At 39.9% G+C, this 27,723-nt stretch overlaps 1 protein-coding gene across 1 annotated transcript in view; it reads left to right on the top strand.

Moving 5' to 3' along the window:
• Positions 1-337: 337 nt before the first annotated feature.
• The window catches only part of ehbp1 (EH domain binding protein 1), a 155,157-nt gene continuing 127,771 nt past the window's right edge, over positions 338-27,723 (top strand). Inside the window, exons 1-5 of the mRNA XM_080036631.1 lie at positions 338-516; positions 1,147-1,595; positions 19,069-19,126; positions 19,239-19,334; positions 26,572-26,625. Of these exons, the coding sequence (XP_079892757.1) occupies positions 1,492-1,595; positions 19,069-19,126; positions 19,239-19,334; positions 26,572-26,625 (312 nt within the window). The 5' untranslated portion in view covers positions 338-516; positions 1,147-1,491. The remainder of the gene's footprint in view (positions 517-1,146; positions 1,596-19,068; positions 19,127-19,238; positions 19,335-26,571; positions 26,626-27,723) is intronic.

The raw sequence follows: 27,723 nt of genomic DNA, 5'->3' as shown, positions 1-27,723 counted from the left end.
TATTAGATAATTTAGTATTTTTATTTTTATTCTAATTTGATTTCAAATAGCCTACATTGAAGGGGAATCTTGTATGACGCTTTCGAAAGCAGCAGAGTGGTGTAGCAACTGTCAGTAACAGTTGGACTAGTTTGCTGTGAGAAATCCCTGCCTGGGTGAAGAAAACTTTTATAAACTTACTTTTTTGGGGGACAAAAAAATAAATGTCGTTCTTGGCTGCGTCTTGAGTCCCTGGTTGGCTCGCGCTTACCTGTGGAGCAAATGTATCAAGTGGCAAGCAGCAACGGTTTCCGCTCGTGCGGTGTTGCGGTAGCTAGCCGTCGTCGCTAGCAGGCAGGCTAGCAAGCTGTATGGCTGGTGTCAGTACTATTGCTGCAAAGAGGGCGATAATTAGCTTTCAAGCGGACTACACTCGCTCAGCTGCTAGTCTGTAGCAGCATAGACAGCTCGCCATCCCCCAACCCACGCCGACAAGGCGACAATTTATTCGGGTTATGCGTTGGGCACCGCGGTAAGGTGAGTGTCACACAGCCTCCGTTAACCTAGTTTCACATGTTAAGTCGTTAGCATAGCAGCTGAATCACCCGGTTAGCGGAGCGCAACGGCTCTGACTATTCCCTGGATTCAGAGACATTTTCCCCAAATATCCCATGTTTACAAAATGTTTATTGGAGTTTCAGTTTCGGGTGGTGTCTCTCTCGGTGCCGTTATTCTAGATTGGGTGGTTGACACGATGTGTTTGATGTAATGACATTGCTTCTGTGGTAGTGTTTCGCAACATAATTTCATATTTTATTAGTAAACATCCCAAGTTAGCTTCCCACACCAGTACATAGCCCCCCGGCACGCCGTGCTGGCAGCAAAAGTGCAGGACTCGTTGTTCTCAACACATTCTTACACATTAACAATGTGTTACGTTGGCGATGCAGATAAACTGGGTTGTTATAACATCTACACTAGGCTACTGTAGCAGACGATAACGGATAAGCTGTTACACGGACAAAGCATCCTTGTAACGGGGGCGTTTAACGTTTAGTGGAGTTACTCTGCGTTTAGTAGAAATCAGCGAAGAAACCCCTGAAAACCGTGGCTTTGCAGTCTGACTGTTGCTTTCCTTACGGTGTCCTCTTTTTCTTTCTTTTGCAGGAAGATCACCAGATGGCAGATGGAAATATGTTGTTTATACCAAGTGGATTACTCATCATGCCCGCCGTCAAATCAGACCTCTGCTGCAGAGATTTCGTCTCCTCACAATTGGATTTATCAGCCGTTTTTTAAAGACCAGCAGCCACAGCTGGGTGTGCAGTCTTATCTTTTTTTTGTTTGTTTTTTCTTCAATGTGCTTCCGGTAAAACGTTAACTATGAATCTGTGCGGGTCGGATATGATCAGATACCTGTAAGCAAAGCGTGATATTTTTTTGGCAAAGGGACCCCAAAGAAGGAAGTCCAGGGCCGGATAGGTACACATAGCCACCCGTTCCCAAAGCAACATGGCCTCGGTGTGGAAGAGACTGCAACGTGTGGGGAAGCATGCGTCCAAATTCCAGTTCGTGGCTTCCTATCAGGAACTGATGGTGGAATGCACTAAGAAATGGTGAGTCTTTTGGGAATAACAGTCAACCACAGTGCTGTCATTTAAGCGCAATGAAAACTGTGTTTCTCTGTGTGTGCTGGAATGCTGGGCTCATTCTTGGTGGCCATAATTCACACACACACACACACACACACACACACACACACACACACACACACACACACACACACACACACACACACACACACACACACACACACACACACACACACACACACACACACACACACACACACACACACACACACACACACACACACACACACACACTCTCTTCTTACACACTCGGTCTCCTTGGTGTGCAGGCATGTCTGCATTCTGGGAGGGGCCTTGTAAAATCGCTATGTTTCCTTTTTTCTCGATTTCCTTTTGCACCAATGTTGAATTTGTTTGGGTTGTGTCTTGAGTAAAGAGGGTGGCAGGAGGAAAGATCATCCTTCAACCTGAAGGGTTGGGTTCAAGCTGCCCACTCTCTCCTTAAATGTCCTTGAGCAAACCGCGTAACACTCACCAGCTCAAGGGATGCTATTTAGAATCTGATCTGACTTATGACCTCACTTGAAGTTGGGAAAATATGAGAGGATTTTGAAACTGCTATTTTAAATGAGGTTTTCTGCTCCAGTGTGTCAGCAAATGGAAATGTTTAAATAGTCATTCATGTCTACTGAAAATACAAGCTGCTGACTTGAAGTCACCCTGGTCAGCTTACATAATACACCATAAATAATATACCTGTTATGTGTTAAATAGTTCATTTGTTGCGTGTAGTGTTAAGAAGCCTTTCGGATGGCTTCAATCTCTGTGTTTAAGATTAAAACCAAAGATATCTCTGTAGTAAAGCATGTATGAATGATATACACTGAAAGAAGGTTGAGGAGCTATTAGGTGTGTTTTTCAGAGGTGAAAATAAAGTGGAGACAGAGATTGATATATATGCTACAGTTGAGCCTGCAGGTATGTGTCCTGTAATGAGTGAAAGGCGGGGACTTGTAGAGCAAAGATGTAGCCTGCAGACATGGATTCTCAAGCGGCTTGCCGTAGGCGTGACTAACACACAGCCTCACAGAGCTTAGACCTGGGACAGATGTTAACGTGTTGGAGAATGGAATGAGAAAAATGTACATCTCTTCCCAGAGCAAAGGGTGGGTGGGCTCAGTAAAGTCAGTGTTTTTGCTTTGTTTTCAAATTTGAGCTCGGCTCTCTGTAATATGGAAGGAATATGTTTTCATAGCCATTTGTTGTTACATAATTTAGTTCTTGATGTAGTTTGCGTCTGCGATAACATTTAAATTGAGCAACTCTTGGAGATGGATTACGAAGCGCTCTTAATACTACATGGCTGTATACTTCAATGTTCAAAGTCTGTCATGTCAGAGTTGGATAATTTCCATTTCATGTTGCCATTTGTGAGCCACTCACCAGTGTGTGATGTCAGATTAATGAATTTAATAATATTTAAATGATTTATGATGTGTGTGTGTGCGCACGCCTTGCTCAAAGCGCTAGCGAAAGTGTTGCCGCACGATTTCTGCCTTGGACTTCATCAGTACGGTATGTTATTGTTTCAGTGGAAACTTTCCATGTGCGTCAGTCTCCAGAGCTCAAATGGATCTCAAGTCCTGAAGTATTCAGGAGTGATTTTTGAAAACAAACAAGGCCTTTCATTTGCCTTTAGTAACAGGAAGAAAGGCTGAAAACTAACTCTGTTGCAGTGTTCTTTTGTATGTGTGCCACTGCCTATGCATAAAGATGTGGTTACTTTGAATCTGTGAATCGTGTGAACTGTAAAAGCATACTGCACACTTTTCAGGCACTCAAAGCCTTAGTAGAATCATTTCTAATGTCAAAATAATAACAAAATAAAAACGTCAAAATAAAGTTTTTAGTTGTTACAAATGGCCATACACTCAAAGGCAGAGGGATATATCAAACGTCTGGGTTTATCATTTTTGTACCATAGCTGAAAATGTACTGTAGTGTACACTGTTTTCCTGTACCACTAGCCTCTTTTGAGTTCCTGTCTATGAGTAAGGCCATTCTAAGAAGAGAAAGCCAATACAGAGTTACATTACAGTCATTTACGTACAGAAGCAAAGAGTAAACATTAAGAATTGGAATTGTCCGATCCTGAGGAAAAAGATCAGCATTGGCCCCAAAAATGTAGATCCACGAAAAACAATGTGATGCACTTACTTGTTCACTTAAAAAGTGACAGACACTGTATAGCAAATGAAAAAGGAAATCTAGACAGAGAAGTTCACGAAAAAGTTACGTCAGAAAACAACTGTCCAGTCGGAGCAGAGAATGTTAATTTGTTGCTCAGTCCAACATACCCACAGAGCTACAGATTGATGAGAGGCCAGTCACTGGCAACTATTTTGGTTTTCATCCAGCCAGAATAAATGTTTTGGGGCTACAATCTTCTGGATGGTCTGAGGTGATGTGGCCTCTCTATGTCCTTGTTTGGACAGAACTACACTTAAAACTGTATCATACAATATTTAAGATGAGTTACCAATGGCGGAGCCTAGGAGTGGGGGAGCTTTCTGTCATATTTCATGTTTGTAAAGTATTTTTCGGTCTATATATGTTGCCCTATACTAGCTGTAGTCGACTCCTGTGATACACAGGGAGTTAGCATTCAACTCACATCCATTTCTCCAGAATCAATTCAGACTAACCATTAAAACATTAATGAGTTCAGTGTTTTTATTTGCCAGTGAAATTAAGCACCTCTCAGTGTTTCAGCACTGCCACCTTTGAAGCTTGATATTTAACATCTTTGATGAAAAAGCGAACTGCATCTTCTTGTATCGTTAGCAGGTAAGCATGATAAGTCAGGTCATGATTGGATATGAAACCTGCTTGGCACATGATAAGTAGCATCATTAAAACTTGTAGTTTACTTCCTATAGAAAAGTATGAAATCAATTTTAATTTAAGTGTTCATAGTATACTTTCAAACAAGCGTGTTTTTGTTCAATGCACTGCTTTGGTGAAAATCCTTTTATGTGTATGATTAACCACGTGTAATCTGGTGACTCTCTTAGGCTCATTCAGATGTGCATGCTTGCTCACATGATACTTGCTAAAGTGTATTCTGTTCATCTTGTGATAATGAAATGAACATCATAAGAGCTGTCTTGACCAGGTCACTCTCGGAAAATATATTTTATTCTCAATTAGTTTCTTACCTGGTTAAATAAAGGATAACATTAATGTCTAGCTACCTCACTGTTTGAGTAGCCTAGTGAATTCTTAAAAAAAAAAAAAAATTGAATATACAGTGCTGCTTGAAAGTATGTGAACCCCTTGAGCCTTTATGAATTTTATTTATTTTAACCATTATTAATACATTTTTATCAATACCAGACCAGTATTTTTTATATGAAATAACAGATGTTTGTTTGGGTGGCCTTTACCAGAAAAATCACTTTTCTTGTAGCACATATTTTTGAAGGAAGTCCACTTCTAGGCAGATATTCAGTCACTCTTAAAGCTCTCCATTTGTAGATGATTTGCCTCACGGTGGACCGATGGAGCTCAAACTTTTTTTTTAAATTAATTGATAGCTATCCCAGGCCCAGACAAATGTGCAACATCACAACTCTATTCCTGAGATTCTCTTTCCCTTTTGGCAAGTCTGACCTCCTGTATGGGTCACTTTGGTGGGCCTAAACTGACCAGAGGGGTATACTACGAAGCGAGATTAAGGGCTGAGCGAGGTCTGTTGAGTCTAAAGCGGTCTAAAGCCAGAGTTTTCAGTATCACGAAAGGTGGCTTTCTTTTTACCTGGCTAGATCACCGTGGTAACAGAGGCTGCACGGCTAACCTGCTCAGACCAGTTTTTGTTTCAGAGTTTGAGCTTAAATTCGGCTCTTAGAGCGCTGCCCTTCAAGGAAACTACACATTTAGAAATCCCGCGGACCTGACTATATTGTCTGAGCGCTACATTCTCACTGAGGAAACTGTTACATCTAAACTTATTGATCAGTAAGTTAATGAACGAAACGAAGCCGTGACATTAGGCTTACAGAGTGAACTGTAACATCGCGCCGGGGCTTTTTGCCACATGCATACAGTTATTGAAAATGTAAAATAGCCCACACCTATACTGTATGCAGCGCCACTCTATGCTCTCCTCTCAAATGATTTTACCTGGCGATCTACACACACTGGCTCTTAATAAAGCGTTCTATAAAATCACAGGTTGCAACATTATTTCACTGTAGGCTTCTTTCTTTTCATCAGTAGCGATTACAGTTGGGACGTGACAGCTGACAGCTGTCACAGTTCGGACATCGTTGCAGACTCGCAGGTTAAGCTTCTCACAGTAGATTCATATTTGTCCGAAAAATCCAGACTACAGGTTTTTTAATGTAGGCCTATTGGTATTTGTAAGATTCAAATAAAAGGCTAATAGTCTAAATCAAAATTGTATTCATTATGATGTGGCCCAAAACTAAATGATTTTCCATAGGCTATTCATTTGGGGACAGTGTCAGACTTAAATTACATTCTTAAGTGTGGGACTATAGGCGTAGTGCTATAAATATAGCAAAGTAGCCTATATATATATTAGGCTAAATGGTATAGTGTTTAAATCCGAGTTCAACGTTTTATTGTTTTATAATGTCACGTTACGCACTGCGAGAACGATCGGCAAGATAAATAAATAATTTCAATGCTGGCAGCATTCCACTCTCCTTATTTGCAGTAAGAGTTTTTTTCGGCTCTCTGTTTTCTGCTGTAAAACTCTTCCTCTTGAATGAAGTTGGCGACACACTTTTGTTTTACTCAGCTGCTCACAATCAGTCCGTTTGTGTAAAGTTAGCGGCAAAAGATCAGTCCAGTCCGTGCGGAAGCAGAGTCAAATGACGGTCAAACGCCCCCTCTCATGGGGACGCGCACAGAGCCTGAAGCTCAAACCCTCGTTCAACATAAGAGGTTGATAACTGCCTTCGTGATACCGGTTAGCTCTGAGCGAGGGTATGTGTTATGTTGAACCAGATCAAAAAAAGAGAGCCGGGCTCTGTTGAGTTTGCTTTGTAGTATACCCCTCAGGTTTTATCTCTGTTTTATCTAGTGCCGCCCAATTTCTTCCCTAAAGATCTCTCATTACATTGGTCCATTTCATCACTCAACAGTGTCATTTATGCTCAATTGGTACTAAGGGGCCCAAAGTGTGCCAAGAAAATATTCGCCACACATCTACACCACCACCTCCAGCCTTAACCGTTGATACCAGGCAGGATGGATCCATGCTTTCATGTTGTTTACGCCAAATTCTGACCCTACCATCTGAATGTCGCAACTGAAATCTAGACTCATCAGACCAGGCAAATTTTTTCCAATCTTCTGTTGTCCAATTTGGTGAGCCTCTGCGAAGTATAGCCTCGGTTTCCTGTTCTTAGCGGCACCCGGTGGGGTCTTCTGCTGCTGTATTGCATCTGCTTCAAGGTTGGACGTGTTGTGCGTTCAGAGATGGTATTCTGCATACCTTGGTTGTAACGAGGGGTTTGCCCATTCTGCTCTGACCTCTGACATCAACAAGGCATTTTGTTCACACAACTGCCACTCCCTGGATATTTTTTCTTTTTCAGAAAATTTAATTTAATCCCATGTAAAACCTTTTCTGTTCTGTGCTGGTATTTGTTTTTGTTCATGGTGTACCATCAAATCCTTTTTGATGAACTTGTACATGATTTTGTTGTTATCAATTAGGTGCTGTTTCATTATGTGTAAGAAAATATACGTTTTTGACAAGTGCAGTAAGTGAGGCACACTTTTCTGTGCCTCAACAACTGTCAAAAGGCAGGAAGATGTTATAGTGGAAACAACACAGAGAAGCTATTGATTACATGGTAATTATATCTGGCAACATGCAAGCCTGGCTAATCAAGCCTGCTGCTCTCACGGTCTGTTTCTTGCTTATGTTTACACACTGCAAGTCAGGGAAGGTCCAATCTTTCTTAGGGAAAAGTATTTTATTTTTAAAAAGGACCAGTAAAAACCCAAAAGACACACGTGCAACCACAGTCAAAGGGATTTAGAAACTGAACACAATTACTCACCAGACTCTTGCATATTACAGTTCTCCATTGAGGTGCCCGGTGCTGCTAGTAGGAATGGACCTATTTTACAGCATTCAACCAGTTACACAATACATGACAGAGTCTATTCACACAACTGCAAGTAGCTGTGCATTAACCAGCATGATGCCATCAATGTGTTTTTGAGCAAAACACTATCTCTACATGCTCAATCATTGTTTAATCACTCATAAAGCATAGCTAAATATAGAAAGTGCTAAAGTGTGTTAACAAATGTCTATCCAATACTCAACTGTCTGGTGCTTGTACTGTGATTTCCAGTGTAAATCACAGCCCCAAGCAGAAGGCTGAGTATTCAGTTGAGTATTGGCTCACTATTTCATTGCAGTGACCAGCGTGTGTCATGCTGTGACTTGCAGTCTTCTGTTGAACATGTGTGCATTGTGGCAAACGTCCATCATGTCTCTGCCAGACGAGCATCTTCCTGCCAACTTCTCTGACGTGGATCTCCATCTTTATTCTAATCTGCAGGCCACGACACATTCCTGAGTATAAGTTTGGCCCCACAAGACAGTTTCCCTGCCAGGTGACAGTATTGTACAGTTGTTTCTGTTATACAGAAATTGTGGATGAAACCACAGATATTGGATACTGACTGAGATTTTGAAAAATGGAACTCATTTTCTTGGTTTAGTTACTTTATGTATTACACTTTCTCTGTTGAGAGTGTTTTGGTGTATTCTGACTTTAAGGCAGGATTTCCTGCTTGCTCATGTCTTTGAATTTTTATGGAAAATTTGAACTAAGCTGATGCCAGTTAAATGCCAAAACTGGCGCAAACACAGTTAGTATTTGAGTTGTCTTCATTTGTGGGCTCGCTTTTCACTTCCTTAACTGTAGCATTTGCATTTGGTTTAACTCCTTGCCCGCTCAGTAGCTTGTAGCTCCTCTTGGGTTTCTGTATATGGAATTGTCGATTTGCCCCGCCAGCTGAGTCATGTTTGGCAGACGTGCAAAAAAAAAGATTCAGAATGGCAGTTACCTTTTTATGAATTCTCTTATTTTGTGTCCAATTGACGGGTTATTGGTACATTTATATTGAAACTAAACTATTTAAATTTGACAGTAAGGCCTTTTTGTGCTACATTGCAAATAACTAATAATAATCTAATGGAGATTATATCACAAATAACACCATGTTGAGTTGACCATATTTTGAAATAATAATTAAAAAATGTATTGAGTTAACCCCAATGATCCTAGACTAAAATGGCACTGCCATCAGTGGTAAAAACCTTGAAATCGAAAATCTAATCAAATTGAGGATTTGGACAATCGTGACACCCCTAGTTAATACTCTTCCCATCCTCATCTTTCTTTATTTCTTATTTTCTCTGCCTCCAGACACTTCTCACTCTATTTCCTCTAACCAATAATGTCACTGTAACTGCCTTGCAGTGGAATTCACCCAAGTGTTGTTGTTCTGCGCTGCAGTTATGGACACAGACAGGCCTTTACAGCCCTCCCTCCCACACACACAAAGACACATGAAACATTGCAGGGTTGTGAAGCAGTCAATTGGGTGTTAAATGTGATAAACTCTGCTGGTGTGACTATCTCTGCTGCTGTCAAGCAGAAAAAAACATGGCCCTCTAGACTGCTCATCATTTATCAGCTTGCAGAGCAGTGCTGCAGTGTCTTTAGGCTGATAGATGCATAGTACTGTTAGTTTGTCGGGAAGTCTTCTGCACCAACTCAATTTGGAAACCGTGTTCTTAAAAAAATGTAGGTGGAATTTATAACCTGCAGCAGATATTGGCTAAAATATGGTGTTTCCTTCTCCTGCAGAGAAAAGTCGTATCCCCTACTTTTCCTGTTGTTCTAAGATGTTGTCTATGCAGTGCAATACATTCCCTGTCTTTTGTTTTATCCATCCTCTGGACTTTAGGACAAGTTAGGAGCTCCTGGTTGTAACACCACCCATTTTGGTGGAACAATCCTTCCCCGGCACAACCTATACCCCGGATTATTTAACCCAGTAACTGTAATGTATCTGGACAAATGGACATAATGAGTTGTGGGTTCTATACATTTGTTGTCACAAACTCTAGCCCAATCTTATTAGTTGTATTATTCCAGAATTTGGTATACCTCATAATCTCAGTACAGACTTTTTTCAAATTTGTTCTCCAGCAGCTCCCAAAAACTTTCTGTAGAGAGTTTTGCCCCCATACCTCGTCAATACACATTAAATGTTCTATTCATGACTGTCAGTCATCACCACTTTTTTTGACAGTCCTCTGCTGTCTTCCTTGTATGCTTTCTCAGAAGGTAACATTTAAACAACTTTTACCTCCATCACTCAATGCAGGTGGAGCTACTGTTCTGACTTACTGTCAATCCATATAGTGTGTCTGCTTTATTTTAGCTGAATTTGCCTTTAACAAGTCCCACTTTGTCAGCCACAGCAGAGCCATAATTTGGTCACACTTGACCTCCAGTTGGTTTAGCTCAGTACTCAAGCTCTCAGCTATGGGTATCTCAAGGCAGCTATCCTATTAAGAAAACTTTGAAAATGTCTCTCAAACATAAATCCAGCCTACATGAAATGTGTCGGGCTGCTTACTGAACATAACATGCTGGCTGCAGAATCGTTCACGCTTGATGTCTACAGGCGCATAATTGAGAATAATAAAGGCTGCAAATGTCTGGAAAAATATCTACATAGCTCTCCCAATTCACTATTCACTATGTAGCTTTTGTAGTTGTAGATCAGTTGCCTCATCAGATACTGTATTGATGTTACACACACATATTCATGAAGAGAGTGTTGCGCCAAAACTGAATATAGCTGAGGATTTTGGATTGAATTATACATCTTAAAATGTTTAAAGATATATTTTTGGTGTTTTCACCTTTTTGTTGGACAGTTCCAGCACAGAGCTGACGCGGGGAGAGAAGGGAAAGACATGCAGTGAGCGACCCTGGCCGGAGTTGAACCCGCTGCAACAAGGACTTAATCCTTAATGGTACACATTCTACCAGTGAGCAGCCAATGTGCCCCCAATGCCATGACAAATATGTTCACATTATAAGGGGTATGGGGGTGCGGCCGCAGGGTTCAACATAACTTTTTTTTCCTACTGGCCCGACGGGCCAGTGGATCCGAGTTTTACTGGCCCCTTGTATATTTTCACTGGCCCTGCAGACACTTTTTTTTTTTTTTGAATTTTGTGTCAAAATTATAATACAGTATAGAAGTTCCCTTTAGATTTGGTTATTTTTCTTTTAGTTAATGATATGAAATATTGATATTGCTCATACACATAATATAAAACCTGGCAAAAATATTGAATTTGAAGCCTACAACTGAAAGTATGTGAAAGGAGTGGGTCAGTATTTCCAAGTCCAGTAGTTTGATGAGTGTTTTTATTCTCCGCGTTTTGACTACTAAAATAATAACCGGGGATATTCTCCCTGTTAGCGATGTCAATGGGGAAGGCTTCCGCGATCTGATTGCATGTCTCGAGCCTTAAAACACACAGCCATGTCGGCAAACAAACTGTGCGACTATATAGGAACTCAGTGATCCGCCTCCCCCCGTTAGTTTCTGTTTACAGCCCGACACAATTACAATCACCTGAGACGCATTCACAGCGGTTAAGCCTCTCATTTGTATTACCATTAGCGCTTTGATGCAAATACTTTAACATTACGGCGGCAGCTAAAGGAAAAGCGCAGTTTTCACTTTTATTTTCTGCACCTCAACCTCTGCTGTGGGAAGAAAAAAGGGGGCAAAGTAAGTTGATTTGATTTGTTGACTCGCGATCTTAATAAGTCGTTCGCATCCCTAATATTGAGTTGGCTCTCTCGGTATTGTCCCGGATCGGAGGGTAGAACTACAGCTCTGCCAACGGAGCGAGAGTGCGCCCGCTTGTTGCTCCGCCTGTCAAAACGCCCACGCATAGTAGGCCCTATGTCCACTGGCCTTTCATTAAAAACGATATGCTATATTATGTATATTATAATGAGTCTTAAATAAACACTGCTTTCCAGTGACTGGCCAATCAACTTGCTCTGCATATGATTTTACTGGCCCCGGGCCAACGGGCCATTGGTTATGTCGAACCCTGGGCCGGTGCGCACACACCCACAGTCAGAGAGACAGAGAAGAGAACTACACATCTTACGTTTAAGTGCAAGAAAGTCCAAAAGCAGGGGCGCCCTTAGCTCAGTTGGTAGGGAGTCCCCCCCCCCAGGCTGGGCCCAGCAGCAGACCCGATTCCCGCCCGCGGTCGTACTCTGCATGTCACTCCCCTCTCTGCCCCATTTCACCTCTGTCTCTCTGCACTGTCGATAAAAAAAAAACAAAGTCCAAAAGTGAACAAGTAAATAAATTGACCAACGACGACCCCAACCATCTGAATAGCAGCAAAAATGTTTTTTTTTAAATGCATCCAACGTGAATCTAGAACCACTTTGAATCAAAGTCAGAGTTTTGTTTTTATAATGCTTTCATCTTGTTAATCACGCCATGACTTATCTTACAGAATATAGATTTGATGTCATACTTTGTCTTTTGTACGCCATGGCCAGAATTCGTGGGCTTGTGTGTGTGTGTGTGTGTGTGTGTGTGTGTGTTTAGTTGATGAGGCAGTGTGGGCTCAAGTAGGTAAGGTCATAAACACAATTTTAGTTAAGCTTTTCTCGATGGGTCTGTCTGTTACTCTTTTGAGTATAGTGTTTTGACAGCATTTGAGCTTTCACTGTCATTTAATTTCTTTCAACTTGACTATATTTTTGGGGTTTGGTGTCCTTTCATTGAAGATCCCAGGGTTTTGCTTGTGAGGTTAAACTTGCTGTAGATGGCACTCATTTTCATCCTTTTATTTCTGATCACTAGTATAGTGCATTCGACAGCTTGTCTGCCTGTATCAAACTGCAGTATTCAGTCCTGTTACTACAAGATTCCTGCTATGCAGCGACGCAGTGTATGAGTCTGAGAGATTATCAGTCTGTTTTAGTATGCAAGGCAGCACTTTAGTCTGATGGTTCATCTCTTACAACAGCTGTATTACAGCACAAAAAAATCTACATTTTCCCATTCTCCAATGTCAGTGATTGACATATGCAGACAGGAAGTCTGTCTGCATATGTCAAAGCTATTCCTCCTTTGAGTAATGTCAGCATTTAGTCAGGTTATCTGAAACACACACAGTAACAGACACTTCATCTCTTCCCTCTTGCCCCTAATCAACCTGTACAACTCATATCTCTCTCTCAGACAATAACACAGACACCCAAATATAGAAATGTAACGCTGAGACCGAAAATGAACGGAAATAAAAATGGAAATCAAGATTGTGTTATCTTAGATTTTATTATTTTTGTAAATAGATGATACATTTATCAAAGTGTTCTTCACGTGGCTATGCTTTATCGCTGTACCACTGAGCTAAACTGAGCCTGTGCGTGTGTGCGTGCGTGCACTACTAGTCTGGGGGATGTCCTATCAAATGTGAAGTGGTTCCTTCCTCCTGCGTTCAGGAAAGATAGGGCAGCCGCAACTTCCTGTCGCACCCTTCACTTCCAAGGATTCAGGAAGATGGAGATCCGCCTGAAGTGTTTTACCACAGGCACATTTTAGCTACCAAACTTGTTTTTCATGATTTAAGCTTTATTTTTTATTTATTTTTTGATTTGATTTTGTGAAACCACGCATCTGGTTCCCTGAGCTTTGTAAAAAGTTAAACTAAATCATTAACTGTACACATTTTAGATGTGTGCTTTTGAAGTCAAAGAGTGGGCTTCTGAATATACAATCAAATTTAAAAGAATATGCAGAATTAAAAAAACAAAATAAAAACAAAGTCCCAATTGAAAATATTCACCTAGCTGGTCGGTGGTGTTAGGGAAGAGTCGGTTATGTCCTTTACAGTAACTGATTGGGTCTTGTAACAGTTAATGATTCTGCTGTGATGCTAAGTTGTCTTTGATGGAAAAACTGTATGCTAACTAATCCCTGAATGAGAGCTGCGGCTAAATGACTTGCATGTAAATGTTGTTTATCCATGTTTTGTGTCAATCTCAGAGGGCTCCTGTCTCAGCTCCCGCTGAGTTTACTGACCCAATTTCATGTGTATCTGCCCTGCCACGCCCCCCCCCCCCAACACACACACACACACACACACACACACACACACACACACACACACACACACACACACACACACACACACACACACACACACACACACACACACACACACTATCATCTTTTCATCTCTTTTTATCTCATGAAAGTCTTGTGATGATCTCTTTTAAGTATATTTTATCCCATATTATATTCTTTCTTTTTATCACATCTGAGCTGTATCTGCTCTTCACATCAACACATGTGCAATGCATGCTTATTATAAATTTTTTCTATTATCCTCTGTTTTTCCCTCTATCTCACCCAGCTGCTGAGCGTTAAATAACTTACTTTTTTGGTACTGACCGCATCATACACCGGTAATCTGGGTGAACATGGCATTTGAATTTGATAGATGTAAAAAGAGCCACTCGCCACCAGTGGAAAAGAATACACAGAACTGCAATCTACTTAATCTACTTAAATCCTTCAAATAAATAAAATAATGTATTACAGTCTTTCAGGGTGTTCCATCAACAGTGATGTAGTTTCATGAATCTTTCAAGTCTGTCCTTTGTTGCCATCTTCATCACATTAGTTTCTTCATGCTTCTCTGATGGCAAATTGGTTCCTGGTAAAATGCAAAGGGAACATGCGGTTGAAGCTGAATATGATATAAAATGTCACTAAATAGTGCAAAGTAGTCAGTTAGTCTGCAGGCGAATAGTTTCCATATTTTAGAACAGCGATGGGAAAAGAAATAAGGGGATGGTATTTTTGTGTGCGTCTGCATGCTCTCTGATATGGCATGTGTTGTTGAACAATAGTTTCTCTGTGTGAGGCCTCCCCTCAAGGCTGAAATTGTTCCGTGTCATTCTCCCTCTCTCCTCTCTGTTCCCTCTCTCTCCTTCTCTTTCCTTTCCTCTATGTCCGTCTGATTTCTTCTTTCCTCCCTCTTTTTCTTGCTTCTGTGCCTTCTAGCTCTTTGTCACATACTCAGTCACTTTCTTTATCCAAATGGCTGCTTTGCTGTTGTTCAAGTAATTGTCATAAGTGATGTTGTTATGCCTACCATGTTCTGAGGTTCAGCATCCCCTCCCATGTGTTGACTTGTAGTAGTAAGACTTGGCAAAAGCAACATCAAAACATTTTAATTACATTTTTCACAAAACAGGCACAACAGTAACACTATAAGGTGAGACTACCAAGAGAAGAAAATAGAGGACAAAAAGGAGCAGGATTGGAACTATACATAAATATATGGCGCCCAGCAGGATATTTAAATGTTGGAAAAAAACAAAACAAAAATGTCGGTGCTCTCAGGTTTACAATCAATCAAATGGAGACACTTCCTAAATGACCTGAACCATGTCTTTGGCATTTCAGCATTTCAAAGTCCAACAATAAAGTGAATATAATTGATCCCTGTAGGGCAATTTTCTCCCTTTCTTTCCTCCATTGTGAGATCAGAGGTCAAGCTCAGTCACACAGCGTCAGCTTGTTAGCTGAAGCTGTAGAGCTTTAGGGCAATGGTTGGATACTTGCTAATTAATACAGGGACCTAAACCTGGACTGTCCTCCTATTCATTTGTGTTGATCTGTTTCAGCTAACTGCACTGCTTGGGTTTTGACCAAAAGTCAAAGCATTGGTTTGACCTGTTACCCGGATTTAGGTTAAATGTATTTTTATAAAGTCAGTTTATTTAGTTTAAAAGTATTTTTATAAAGTCAGTTTATCAAGGTGTTGATGCCAAGTGGAAACGGGGTCTAAGCGAGCTAAAATTATTTATCACTCAAATGTACACATTTCCCATTAATTCAGGATGTTTCCTAGAAATGGGCATTAGCAGAATTTTTTCAAGACAAAGGGCAGTGAAAATATGATTGTTTAAAAAAAGTTGTCATGTGGCTCACTTTACCCCAGCTGTGGGGTAAACTGATCCACTTACTTTTTCCACTCTGAAACTACCATAACAACACATATTGTAACAGTAAGAATCCTGAAAGCTAGCCACACATTCCAGAACTGATGTCGGACTAGTAAAAGAATGATGGGGTTTGGTCAATTAAGCAAAGCAAATTTTCTAAACACTTGAAAATAACTCTGAACAAAATCAAATAAAATTATAATAATATAATTCAAAAGGTTTTAATAAGATTCAAATGAAAGATAGAACCAGTTAGATTAGAACACAGTCTGGGGGTCAGAACACAGGACCCTTAGAGCCAGCTAGTGTCTGGGGGTCAAATCATAGGAAAATCAGAACCAGCGAGAACAGCAAATATAGGATAGGCTATAGAATGCCATTTATTTGGTGAACCTATAGGTTGTGCATTCTTAAATACTACTTGATTACAGTCTGCGGTGTGTGTGTGTGTGTGTGTGTGTGTGCGCGCGCGTGCGTGCGTTTGTAGACGCGACCACGTCCTAGGGGACTGTTCATGTGTGCCAGGAAGCCGACGTTATGTTGATGTCTGATCACACACCTCTGAAAACTGCAGACGTTTGTGTCCTCGCGGGCTCTGAACAGAGCGGACAATGTTTCTCCTCCTGTTGCTCCCGACATCAACTGTCACCCGCGGCAGTTGATTTGATATAGCCTACTATCTATGCCCCCGACTAGGGTTGCAAAATTCCGGGAATTTTCAAAGTTGGAAACTTTCCATGGGAATTAACGGGAATTTTGGGAATTAACGGGAATAAACGGGAATTTACTAAATTTAAAGCAACCCAAATGCATTACATTCTCCTAACTATGTTATTTCAGTCCAGGCAAATGTTCTAGACTGTAAAAAGCAGTTTTTTCAACTAAATTTTAATATATTTATTATGAACATTTAATCTCAAATCAGATTTAAAAAAAAAGTTTATTGAGACACCCAACTTGATATAATTTATTGATTTTTACTAGACCAGGCTTACAGAGGCTTAAACAGTGATTTTAAATATAGTTGGGGAAAATATATTTTAGCATAATCTTGACTAAAACAACATTTTATGCAAGTACACTTGGCAAATTGCACATAGCACACATCCTACTGCAGGGGTACTGAGGCCACATCCCCTACATGCACTGTGCATTCCTCCATCACATGGTGGGGGGGCAATTTACTTTATTCATTGAATGGGTGGGGTCAGACAGATGAGTAATATTTAACTCAACATACATCTTTTTGTTGTTCAGTGAAATTATTGATTGTTCATAAAATAATCAAAACTTGAAAATTCTTTTTACAAATAAATCTGTTCAAATCTAATGTTTTTTAATTGTATTATTTTGCATGGATGTCTGCCTATGACCAAACATAGTGTTTATATGTTTAGATTTATGTTTGGATATGAAAAAAAAATCATTTAAATTACCGACATTTAGTTAATTCCCAAAATTCCCGAGCGAAAGTTCCCGTGGAAAGTTTCCGGAAACTTTCCGGTAATTTACCGGAAACTTTCCACCCCTTTGCAACCCTACCCCCGACACAGTCGTGACCGTTAGCAGTTTAAAACTTTAAAACACGGCATGGGCAGCTACTGATCCTGGGTCAGCCACAACGTTAGATGACTGTAGTACAGAGCCGGTGGGATGTACGGGGCGGATCATTCTGCGCATGTGTTAAATGCGTTAAAAAAATGAACGCCGTTAATTCCAGAAATTAATCACCCTGTGTTAACGCGTTAATTTTGACAGCCCTAGTAATATTACATTAAAATATGTTTAAGACTAAACTTAACTTGTGCCTCATGGTGGGGGAAAGTGAGACAGTGGCCCACTTTCCCCACAGCATTTGGCTCACTTTCCCCCACCACCACAATTTGAGAAAAAACTACCTCTTAGCATTTCAGGCTAATCTTCAGCTATCAGCATCACATGGTTTCATATGTTGGTAGTTCATCAACACGTATGATAGAAGTTTTTCTACGTGAATAAATTTGCTGACAGTTGATTAAGCTGACAGCAAGAAAATTTAATTTTACATGCAAAATACCTATTTTGGTGAAAAAAAACATGCTTACCACTACACCATGAGGTCCTCTCTTTCAGGGCCATGGGGAAATGAGAGGGGCTTGAAAACATATCTCACATGACCACAAATGTTTTCCGTTGCCTACAGGGGGTGGCTCACATTACCCTATGCCTCAGATTCCCCCGTTCTCCCCTACTGTGTGTGTGTGTGTGTGTGTGTGTTTTTATATATATATATATATATATATATATATATATATATATATATATATATATATATATATATATATATTTCATATAGAACTGGTGCTCATTAAACAAACGCTTAGGCCTATGTTATTTATCTAATTTATGTGGGAGTGTGTCTGCTGCGTTGCATCTCTCTCCTCTCCTCGCTCTGATTGATAGGCAACAGGTCAACTTGCCTGCCCAGAGCTAGCTATAACCTTCGGCTGTGTTTTGGATGATTTCTCAAACCGACTTCTTTAAGTAAGGGAGAACTTTTGACAATCTCCAATTTATCATCGGGCTTTTTTCACATCAAGGCAAAGAAGCAGTCAGTTGTAATTTCTGATGCAGCTCCATTCAGGTTTAATGATTGATTGTTCAGAGTGGGCTTTTAACATGTATGCGTGTGTGTTTGTGAAAGCCAGCTAATGGATACACTGGTTCTAAGTGTGTCTTAACATTTAAAGTTGAATACTTAAATTAAGTTATTCTAAGTAACTTACTTCTTCAATCACTATGGACACACTGACATAGTACAACACAGTATGTGTGGGGCACTGAATACTTTTTAAGGATACGTACTTTGCAAGATAATGCACTATGGTTCAATAATTTTATCATTTGTGATCTGTAACTTGTTTTATGTGGGATGAAAATTATTTCACTTACTTTGGTTTAACCTTCACTCTTTTCTCCCCTCAAACTGCTATTTCATTCAATTTGCTTGTCGGTTTGCACTTCGTCTCCAGTCAGTTGTCATTGTAAAGCCGACCTGGATAGGGTTAGGTTGATGTAACTTCAGTGTTTCTCCTGTCACACTAACCTCTCATCTGTGTCATGTTGTGTATGCTGCAGTCCACAGAGACAAAGTCAGGGTTTAGCAGTATCTCATGATTTATTCATACCATGAGTGGCTGTGCATGTGTGTCAGCATTGTTATTGTGTGCGTGTGTGTTTGTGTGTGTGTATGCTAATAAAGGTTATCAAACTGATCAATTGGACTTATTGTCTAAACATGACAGAGAGGTACATGACAAATTGAAGATTAAGACCTTTTGCCTTTTTTACTCATCCATCTTTTATCTCTTTCCTCACAGGCAACCTGACAAACTGGTGGTGGTTTGGACACGCAGGAGTCGGCGGAAATCCTCCAAGGTTTGTGTTTTATACGTTTTGTTCTGAAATTAAATAAAGGAGCTTTAAAAGAAAATGTATATACCGGTGTGTTTGTATAAATATTTTGTTCTTTTGTCTCTCTGTCATGCAGGCCCACAGCTGGCAGCCTGGCATCAAAAATCCATACAGAGGAGTGGTGGTGTGGCCTGTACCAGAGAACATTGAGATCACTGTCACCCTTTTTAAGGTTAGTCTTCAGCTCGTTAATTAGCAATGTGCAACAATGGGATATATGGGAAAACTCATTTAGAAAAATACAAAATGTTAACTGCCAGGACTGATTTGTATTGTGCACAAAGGGAATTTGGACAATTCTGAAAACTAAGGTAACTGATTAAAATATGAAATGCATTTTATGACTGGATGGTGGCTATAACTATAGTATAGATTTACAGTAGATAGATCTGTCTGTAAATGACACACCTGTACAGTGTCAGTCACTGTTCCTGGTTAAAGGCCTACTTCACCGGTGGGAATATGAAGGTGTATTGAATTCTGAGATCCTATGTAGTATAAATGTGCAAAAAAAAAAAAATCGGTTCATCCTAGCCTGAGAAAAGGCAGAAAGAGTGTTTTTTTTAACCCTATATTAATCTTACTGTGACATCACAGTAAGATAAATATAGGGTTAAAAAAATAATTACTTTGTAAATATTACTGTGATGTCACAGTAGGAGAAATCACAGTAATATTTACAAAGTAAGGTTTTTTTTAACCCTATATTTATCTTACTGTGATGTCACAGTAAGATTAATATAGGGTTAAAAAAACACTCTTTCTGCCTTTTCTCAGGCTAGGATGAACCAATTTCAATTTTTTGTGCACATTTATACTACATAGGATCTCAGAATTCAATACACCTTCATATTCAAACCGGTGAAGTAGGCCTTTAACTTAAACATGCTGAGCCTCACAGCTCAGTGTCTTGTTACCGCACTTAACTAGGCCTTGTGCCTCAAATACCTACGGACCTGCCTCTGCTTTGTTCAGACTTCAGTGGCTTTTTACTTTTCTGTCATTGCTATACATTGCCAACCACATAGCAATTAAGTAAATTCCAATCAGGCACAAGTTAATGCAAAGGGTCCATACAATGCTTCCTGTGGACTCCCTGCAGTGAAGGAGCCATAGTGACAGAAATCAGAGAATGTATTTACTACTAGACAGTTTAAAAAAAAACAAAAAAAAAAACAGATACAGCACCCTGTGATGTCTTGAAGCTAAAACTGTCTTTTCATGTGTACAGGTCTTGTAGGTTTTGCTTAGCACTGCTGTACAGGTCAGCTTCTCTCTGTTCTGGGCCCACTTCCACTTCCTGTCCCAAAGGAAGCAATACATCTGTTTTTGTAAGGAGACACAAAGCAAAGCCACGGAGGGCATGGTTAACCCAAATTTTTGGGAAAAAGCCACGCATCAAAGCCTGTTTTTGTTTTCCTCCACGCCAGCCTCTCCAACCTAGTGAATAGATTATTGACTTCTTGGAGACAAAAACAGCCCCATGATAAACCATCAGTTGTTTTACTTAAGTGTTATCAGAGAGTTGCCTATAACAAAAACACAAAGCGAGAAGATTATGCCAAGCACCTGACTAATATCTTTTCACGTCCTTCCGGTTCTGGTTTGGGCTCTGCAAACTCACTTGACTCTCCCCCCAAACCTACGCAATGAGTTTTAAAATGGCATAGGATTGCAAAGTTGGCTGTCTTTTCTTAACCCATTGATGACTATTGCAATCTAGGATGCATGTCCTTAATGCCTGAGGGTTTTCTGAAAAAATTGTACGAATTGTCAAGTCTACCAAAACCTTAATATCTAAGCCTGTGTAGCACATAGAAACATTAAATAAAATACATTTAAAAGTTAAGGTTCACAGGTTTTATTTAAACATGCTCCCTTAGCGCTTACAAACCAACACATTTTTCAAAAAATCGTCAAAATTAGATGAATTAGAAAATTATTAAATATTGTTAATAAATAGATGCAATGTGTTGTGTGATTTTCGTCAGTAGTCTATAGTAGACCTTGATTCTGCGCACCAAACGCCACTAACTGGCGTATTTTTTTTATTATTTTGTTTTATTTTTTTTGATTGACATGATTTTCGGCAAACCACACAACTTTTGGGTGGTCACGTGGTCTTAAAAAAAATCAACAAAACCCACCTCATGTGTATTTGAACCAATGACAGTGCATTCTATGCTGGGAATGCCATGAAAATTAGATAAAGTAATAATGCTGCGCGACGCAGCATCAGGCAGGAGAGCCAATGTGGCATCGCGCAGCAGCCGTCATCAATGGGTTAAGTGGGTTTGGAACATTACTTGGAGTTATTTTATATGCAGTGTAATTACTGAGAATTCCTTATGGGGTCGACAGAAGTAACACACTATGGCTTTAAAGCACATGTGGCCCGCGACACGTTTTGATGTGGCCCGCGAATCAATTCGGCCGATTTGAATCAATTCTGGAAAAAAAATCAAATAATTTTTTTTTTTTTTTTTTTTTTTAATTCTTCATGGAGCCTGTGCCATATCCGAACATGGCATACGCTCCCAACTGCTAGGAAATGTACTTAGCTTACAGCTAGGAATGTCTGCTGAAAGTTCCACAGCTCAGGATTTTAAGCCATGAATTGATGAACTTGCATCTAAGAAGAGCTGTCAGTTTTCTGAGGGCTGTAAATAGGCCAATATATGTGGCTAAATAGCATGCATTATTGATGATTGATGATTGATTTTTTTTTTTTTTTTTTTTTTTTTTTTTTAATCCTTTATTTATTATTATTATCATTGAGACCGAAGACTCTTTTGCAATGGAGACCTGTTTCCCTTTCCCACGTTATCATTCACACATACATTCATACACCGATAGCAGGTTAACTATCGACATTCACACGAGGCAAGTTGGGTGAAGTGTCTTGCCCAAGGACACAACAACTATGACACAGGTGGCAGGGCGGGGATCGAACCTCCAACCCCAGTGTTTCCCCTAGAATTGTTTTTAGGCCCGGTGGTAAAAGCTGATAAAGAGTATGCGCGCGGCGTGCGTACCAAATTTGTAGTAGAAATTGACCAAAACTAACTGTATTATGGATGAGCCTCTTTTGACAGCCCGCTACAAATCAGGGCATAGGGTTATGCCTTCACATTCGGTACGTTTGTACATTTTGTGTTTCCCTCAGGATTTTTTGAGACTGCTGGGGGAGAATGGACCTTCTAGTGGGGTCTTGGGGCATGCCCCTGCGGAAGAAAACCTTTACCTTTTTAAAGATAAATGCATCAAACTGGTGCACTTTGAGAAGCTAAATCTGATTTTATTTTTTTTGCTCTGTAAACAGCTGTCATATGTCCTGCCTAAAACAATTTTATGGAATAATTTGGAGACACAAGCCATATAAACTATTGAAGAAAAACACATAGATATGAAAATAAAATACAATAAACACGAAGACCTAATATAGACAGGTATATCCTGTCTAGTATTAATTTCTGGAATAATCTGGATCATGAAACATTTTCTTTAATTTATCAAATATTCATTTAAAATAAATGAATTAACCTAGGCTACACATCATGATTAGCCTATCAATCAAAATGTGTGCAAAATAAGCAACATTTTGTATTCTGACCCATTATATTTCATGTAGCCTAGTTCTCACTTTAAAACATAAAAATAGAGTAGCATTGAAAATACCAAAAAATAAAGCTTGTAGGGCTACTATAGCCTGCTGTTTTCAAGATAACTTGCTGCACTGTCTCAGCTGTTGATACAGATTGGTTGCCATGGCGACGTAGCAACTTTAACTTTCTAAGTTTTGCTCATCACTTTTTCCTGTTCAACTCCCTGTTACTGAGTCCTAAATATCTCCAGTGTAGCCTATGCCATGGACCTATAAAGGAAGGTTCTTTCTCGTCAGTTTCCCTGTTTGACATGTGCGCTCCGAATGCACACGTGCATCGCGCGGCGTAGCGCAGACAAAAAAAAAAAAAAAAAAAAAGATTAATATTTTTTTTTTTTTTTTTTTTTACTTTTTTTTTTTTTTTTTTTGGCAGCTGTTGGCCTGGCGGGGGGTCCCGTTGGCCTGGCGGGCCCGCCAGGCCTGTATAATGGTAGGGGAAACACTTACCCTTTGATCATCGGCCGACCCGCTCTACCAACTGAGCCACAGTCGCCCTGTCAAGTGTCTAAGGATTAATGCCAAAATGATCTGGTTTCTAATTTTTGCTTTAAGTTACAATTTAGCCAACTAGCTAACGTTAGCTAGCTGCTGATAGCCCACCCCTTTCGTTTCCAATGGTGGCTTGGCATTTCATTACCAATGTAAAGTGTCATAGCTAACACTGGTGCTGCATCATGATTCCTAAAAAAACAAAACATGTGATATGTTTTGAATGTGCAGAAAGTTTTGAAAAATCCAAGAGAATAAATATTGTGGCTAAATCCAGAATGCCTGAGAGCCTTACTGCATTGTAGTCCTTTATAATTGTTTCACCAGGAACCTGAATGTTGTCTTTGACTTTACAAAAATTAAGACATTTCCAACATAAATTGATGCCGAAAAGGCACAGATCGGTGGATAAAAATCCACCAGAATGCATGAAATTAAGTGTGACATTTCGAAAATGTTGGGGGGAGCACCCCCATACACCCCACCTATAATTTGTCCCCCGAAAATGTTGAAGCGAAAACTAGCCATTGTACGCGTTTATATACTTACTTAGATATGTTATTTTTATTTTACGATTAAAAAGAAGGTATGTCAGTCTGGCCCTTAGTGTGATTATCATATCGTACAGTGGCCCTTTGTGAAAATGAGTTTGACACCCCTGCTTTAAAGGATGCGCAGTACTCATTTGCGAGAGCACTCTTTATATATAAAATATTGCTTAATGCTGGATCTAAATCTAAAAGAACATATACCCTTTAATTTAAGTTGGATATATCGCAAGTGAGTTCACTGAAGGTTGAAGCTAACATTGATGTGGAGATGCTCTCATACCCGTCAGGCTAACTCTGTATTGAAACAGCCGAGTTCAGCAGTATTGCTGGCCGTACCTCAGGTAGATAAACTCCAGCAGGCAGCCTTAGTGGAACATTGGTGACCGCAAGAAAATACTGAAATGAATAAGTAGCTTAAGTGGGCAGCACCCTGAGTGCTCATTCTGTAGACAGAATCAATCCTAAGAGAAAAGGTGCAGAAAGAAGAGTGGGAACTCTACACTCTGTAGACAGTCTTAATGTTTGCTTGCACAAGAGCAAAGGTTTCATGTATCTTGTCTCAGAAAATGTGCGTACATTGTAAAAAATATTACATTTTAGAATATGTTGCAGCACCGATTACAGACAACTCTATAAACTGAGATGACTGCTAATGTCATACTTTAATGGCTTTTAGAAGTAGTTTATATGCCAGAGTAACAATGGAGGATTTGAAATGTGAGGGGGATGAGGCAGCTGTATGACATGATGTGTGTGTTTTTGCACAAGTGGGTGTCGTGTTTGACTGTTGTACCAGACTGCAGGAATATTGATTTCCTGGGTCGTGTCACTGGCGCAGTCAGACAGAAAGGCCATCAGTGCATGTCTTTGCTTAGGTGCCAGTACACGTGTAACACTGGTGCTAGAACAAACTATTAGGGGCCACTCACACTAGGGCCGCGGCCCCGTGCCTAAGCTCATTAGCATACTAAAGTCTAGAACGTTTGGCTAGTGTGACCACGCCATCCGTATTCCAGCACGGAACAGCCCCTTGGCCACGGCACACCTGGGAGAGGTGTGCCGTGGCCAAAGTACAGATGCTAATGAGATGACACGCGCACAAGCAAGCGCACGGGCGGCGTTCCTGACGTGAATTTATTAAGGATGCATAGTCCGTTAACGTCCGCTGCCTAGTCGGCACCAGAATTGCCCACCACTTGGACTTGTAGCTACATAAAATGTGTGAGAATTAACGTGTGTGTAGGCCTAGGTGTGGGCTAATAAAAGAGGGAGAGATCTAAATAGGTGAGCGCAGAAAGCAAAGCAAAAAGGTTTTCGTGTTTACTCACGTTCGTCAGATGATTTTTTTCTTTTTCCTCCCGTCAGCTGTCATAACTGCCTTTACGCATGGCGGTGGAGACGCACCCAAAACAACACACCGCGGCCCGGTGATAAGGAAACAGTAGCCTACACTAAGGTTTAACAAGAAACTTTATAAAGACACTTAAAAAAACGATCTCTGCCCATACAAAAAGTTCTGACTTGGATTTGATGGAGCGATCGACGTGTATAAAACCATCCGGTACGTATGGTCTGATGACGGGCCGTTATATTAATAATAAACAGCGTGCTGCACAAATATGAGACTGTCCACCGCGACCTATTACGTCAAGGCTACATTTAAAAAACAATATCTTAAGGATTCTCGTTGCTCTAATGTGGAAGTGGAATATATGATGCAAATTTGGCCAGATGAAAATATTCACAAACAGTCGTATAGCCTACAAGTAGACTACGCTCCAAATCCTAAACGCGCACGGTGACGTAGGCAAGGTGCGATCGTGCCCAGGCCACGAGCAGTGTGACCACGGGCCAGTGGGGGAGTGGGGAGGGGGGGAATCGTGCTGAATCTTCCTGCAGCACGGAACAGGCAAACGGCCCTAGTGTGAGTGCGCCCTTATACTATAGTATTGATTTTATTGATGAATTATTTTGTATGTAAAAGGCAAAAAGTATGAGCAATGATAACAAACAAATGCCCATCTCATATTATTAGAGCCTAAAGGATCTTTAAAATAGCTCTGTAATGGTTAACCACCCTAAGTTTTTTAAATGTTGGTACAATTAAAAATGCAGCATATTTAAGAGGTTGTGTAGAAAATGTTTTGCAGTGTTACTTGGTCATTTTAGGGGGATGATACGATAAGATTTGTAGTCTCTGTTTGATGTGTGCTTCTGTAAGAGCTCTCATGTGAGTCTGAGTTAGACAGGACTACCTGCTGTATGGCCGCCTCCATTACTGTCTCCTCTAATCACCTCTTAATTAAACAGGTTGAAAGAGAAACAAGACAGACAAAAGGACGACAGAATATCAACAGAAAGGCAAAGTGGAGCAGACTGGCAGGTCAATGGGTTAACAGTGCAAGTTAGATAGTGTTGGCAGTCACTCATAGACTCTGAGTTTTCTCTGTTGCTTGTATTGTAATCTGCGGACACAGTTCTGACCAAAATGAAAAGATTTAATTCATGAAGTTAATTGTTTCTAGATTCCTATCAGAATTATTTGGGGGTTACTCAAAGATGGGTTGCATGAACATTTATAAATAAATAATTTCTGAAAGTTTGGATGCTGTACCAAATAATGATCCTGTCTATTATAATATTGTGTTATATATCTGTATACTTATTGTGTTCTTAAGCCTTTCTTTTTCATCTTAATATTACAGGACCCCCATGCAGAGGAGTTTGAAGACAAAGAGTGGACGTTTGTAATTGAAAACGTGAGTACCATATGTCTTTATCCTTTTGTCTCCTTAGTATTTTTCCCTTTGTGAAAACATTGACACTTTTGCTTTCCTATTGTGTTTGTGCACTTTACTTTTTCAAACTTATTAATTCATAAATTCGCAATTCTCAGCAATTTTCTTGGTGAATCCACTTTGCATTTAATGGTCAGCTTCTGCCACCATGTGGTCAGAGTGTGCTATTACATGCTGCCCTAGGTTTGGATAATATTCCTCGGATTAAATCACAAGTACTGATTTGCATTATGTTGGCACACTTACATGACTGCAAAAACTATATAACACGCGCGTGTGTGTTTAAGGTAGTTACAGCGTCATTTCTACAAACAGTTGTGAGTGTTGTTTACAGGCCACATCCTGAGGGCACACACTTCAGGTGTGCTCTTAAAATATCGAGTTGCAACTTGCAAATAACTAAACCCACACTAAGGGTTGGCAGTGGTGACATATTCATTTATTTACCAAATTATTAGTTTAGAATAAGGCTGGCCCGAATGCCATTTTTCAGGCTTCGAATATTCGTTGGTTTTTCTGAGCGAATATTCGAATATTCGTTCCAGAAAAACACACACCATCAAAAACATTACATTTTATTTTATTTTTTAATAAAAAAAAACGTTAATAATCCCTATATACTCCCTGGAACCGATTTTGACAGTATCTGCATATTTTGTTGAAGATTTACGTGCTCGGAGGTGAAGTAATGGATGCACTATGACACTTAGTGATGTAATATCCTCCTAAATGAGCAATACTACTACTACTACTACTACTACTACACTATTACTAACTTTTATATCCAAATATAAAATTATTTGATGACATTATATTGCAGTACTAGCTTCTTGCAAAAAAAAGTTGAAAAAAACAAAGCTCCGAATACTAATTTAAGCTCCGAATACTAAACGAGTATTCGAATATTCGAATAATTCGGGCCAGCCCTAGTTTAGAAATGTTTCGTTTCTACATAGAACAATTTCTTACCTTTCTTACAGTTTTTTTGGTTTTGGTTGCATTGGTCCCATGCCTGTTTAAAGGTGGAATCACTGATACTGGATACGCTTGTTGATAAAA

This window comes from Ammodytes marinus (assembly GCF_949987685.1).
Source record: "Ammodytes marinus genome assembly, chromosome: 11".
NCBI classification, from domain to species: Eukaryota; Metazoa; Chordata; class Actinopteri; order Uranoscopiformes; family Ammodytidae; genus Ammodytes; species Ammodytes marinus.
The sequence above is the reverse complement of the archived record's forward strand: the minus strand, read 5'-3'. Positions and strand labels throughout refer to the sequence as shown.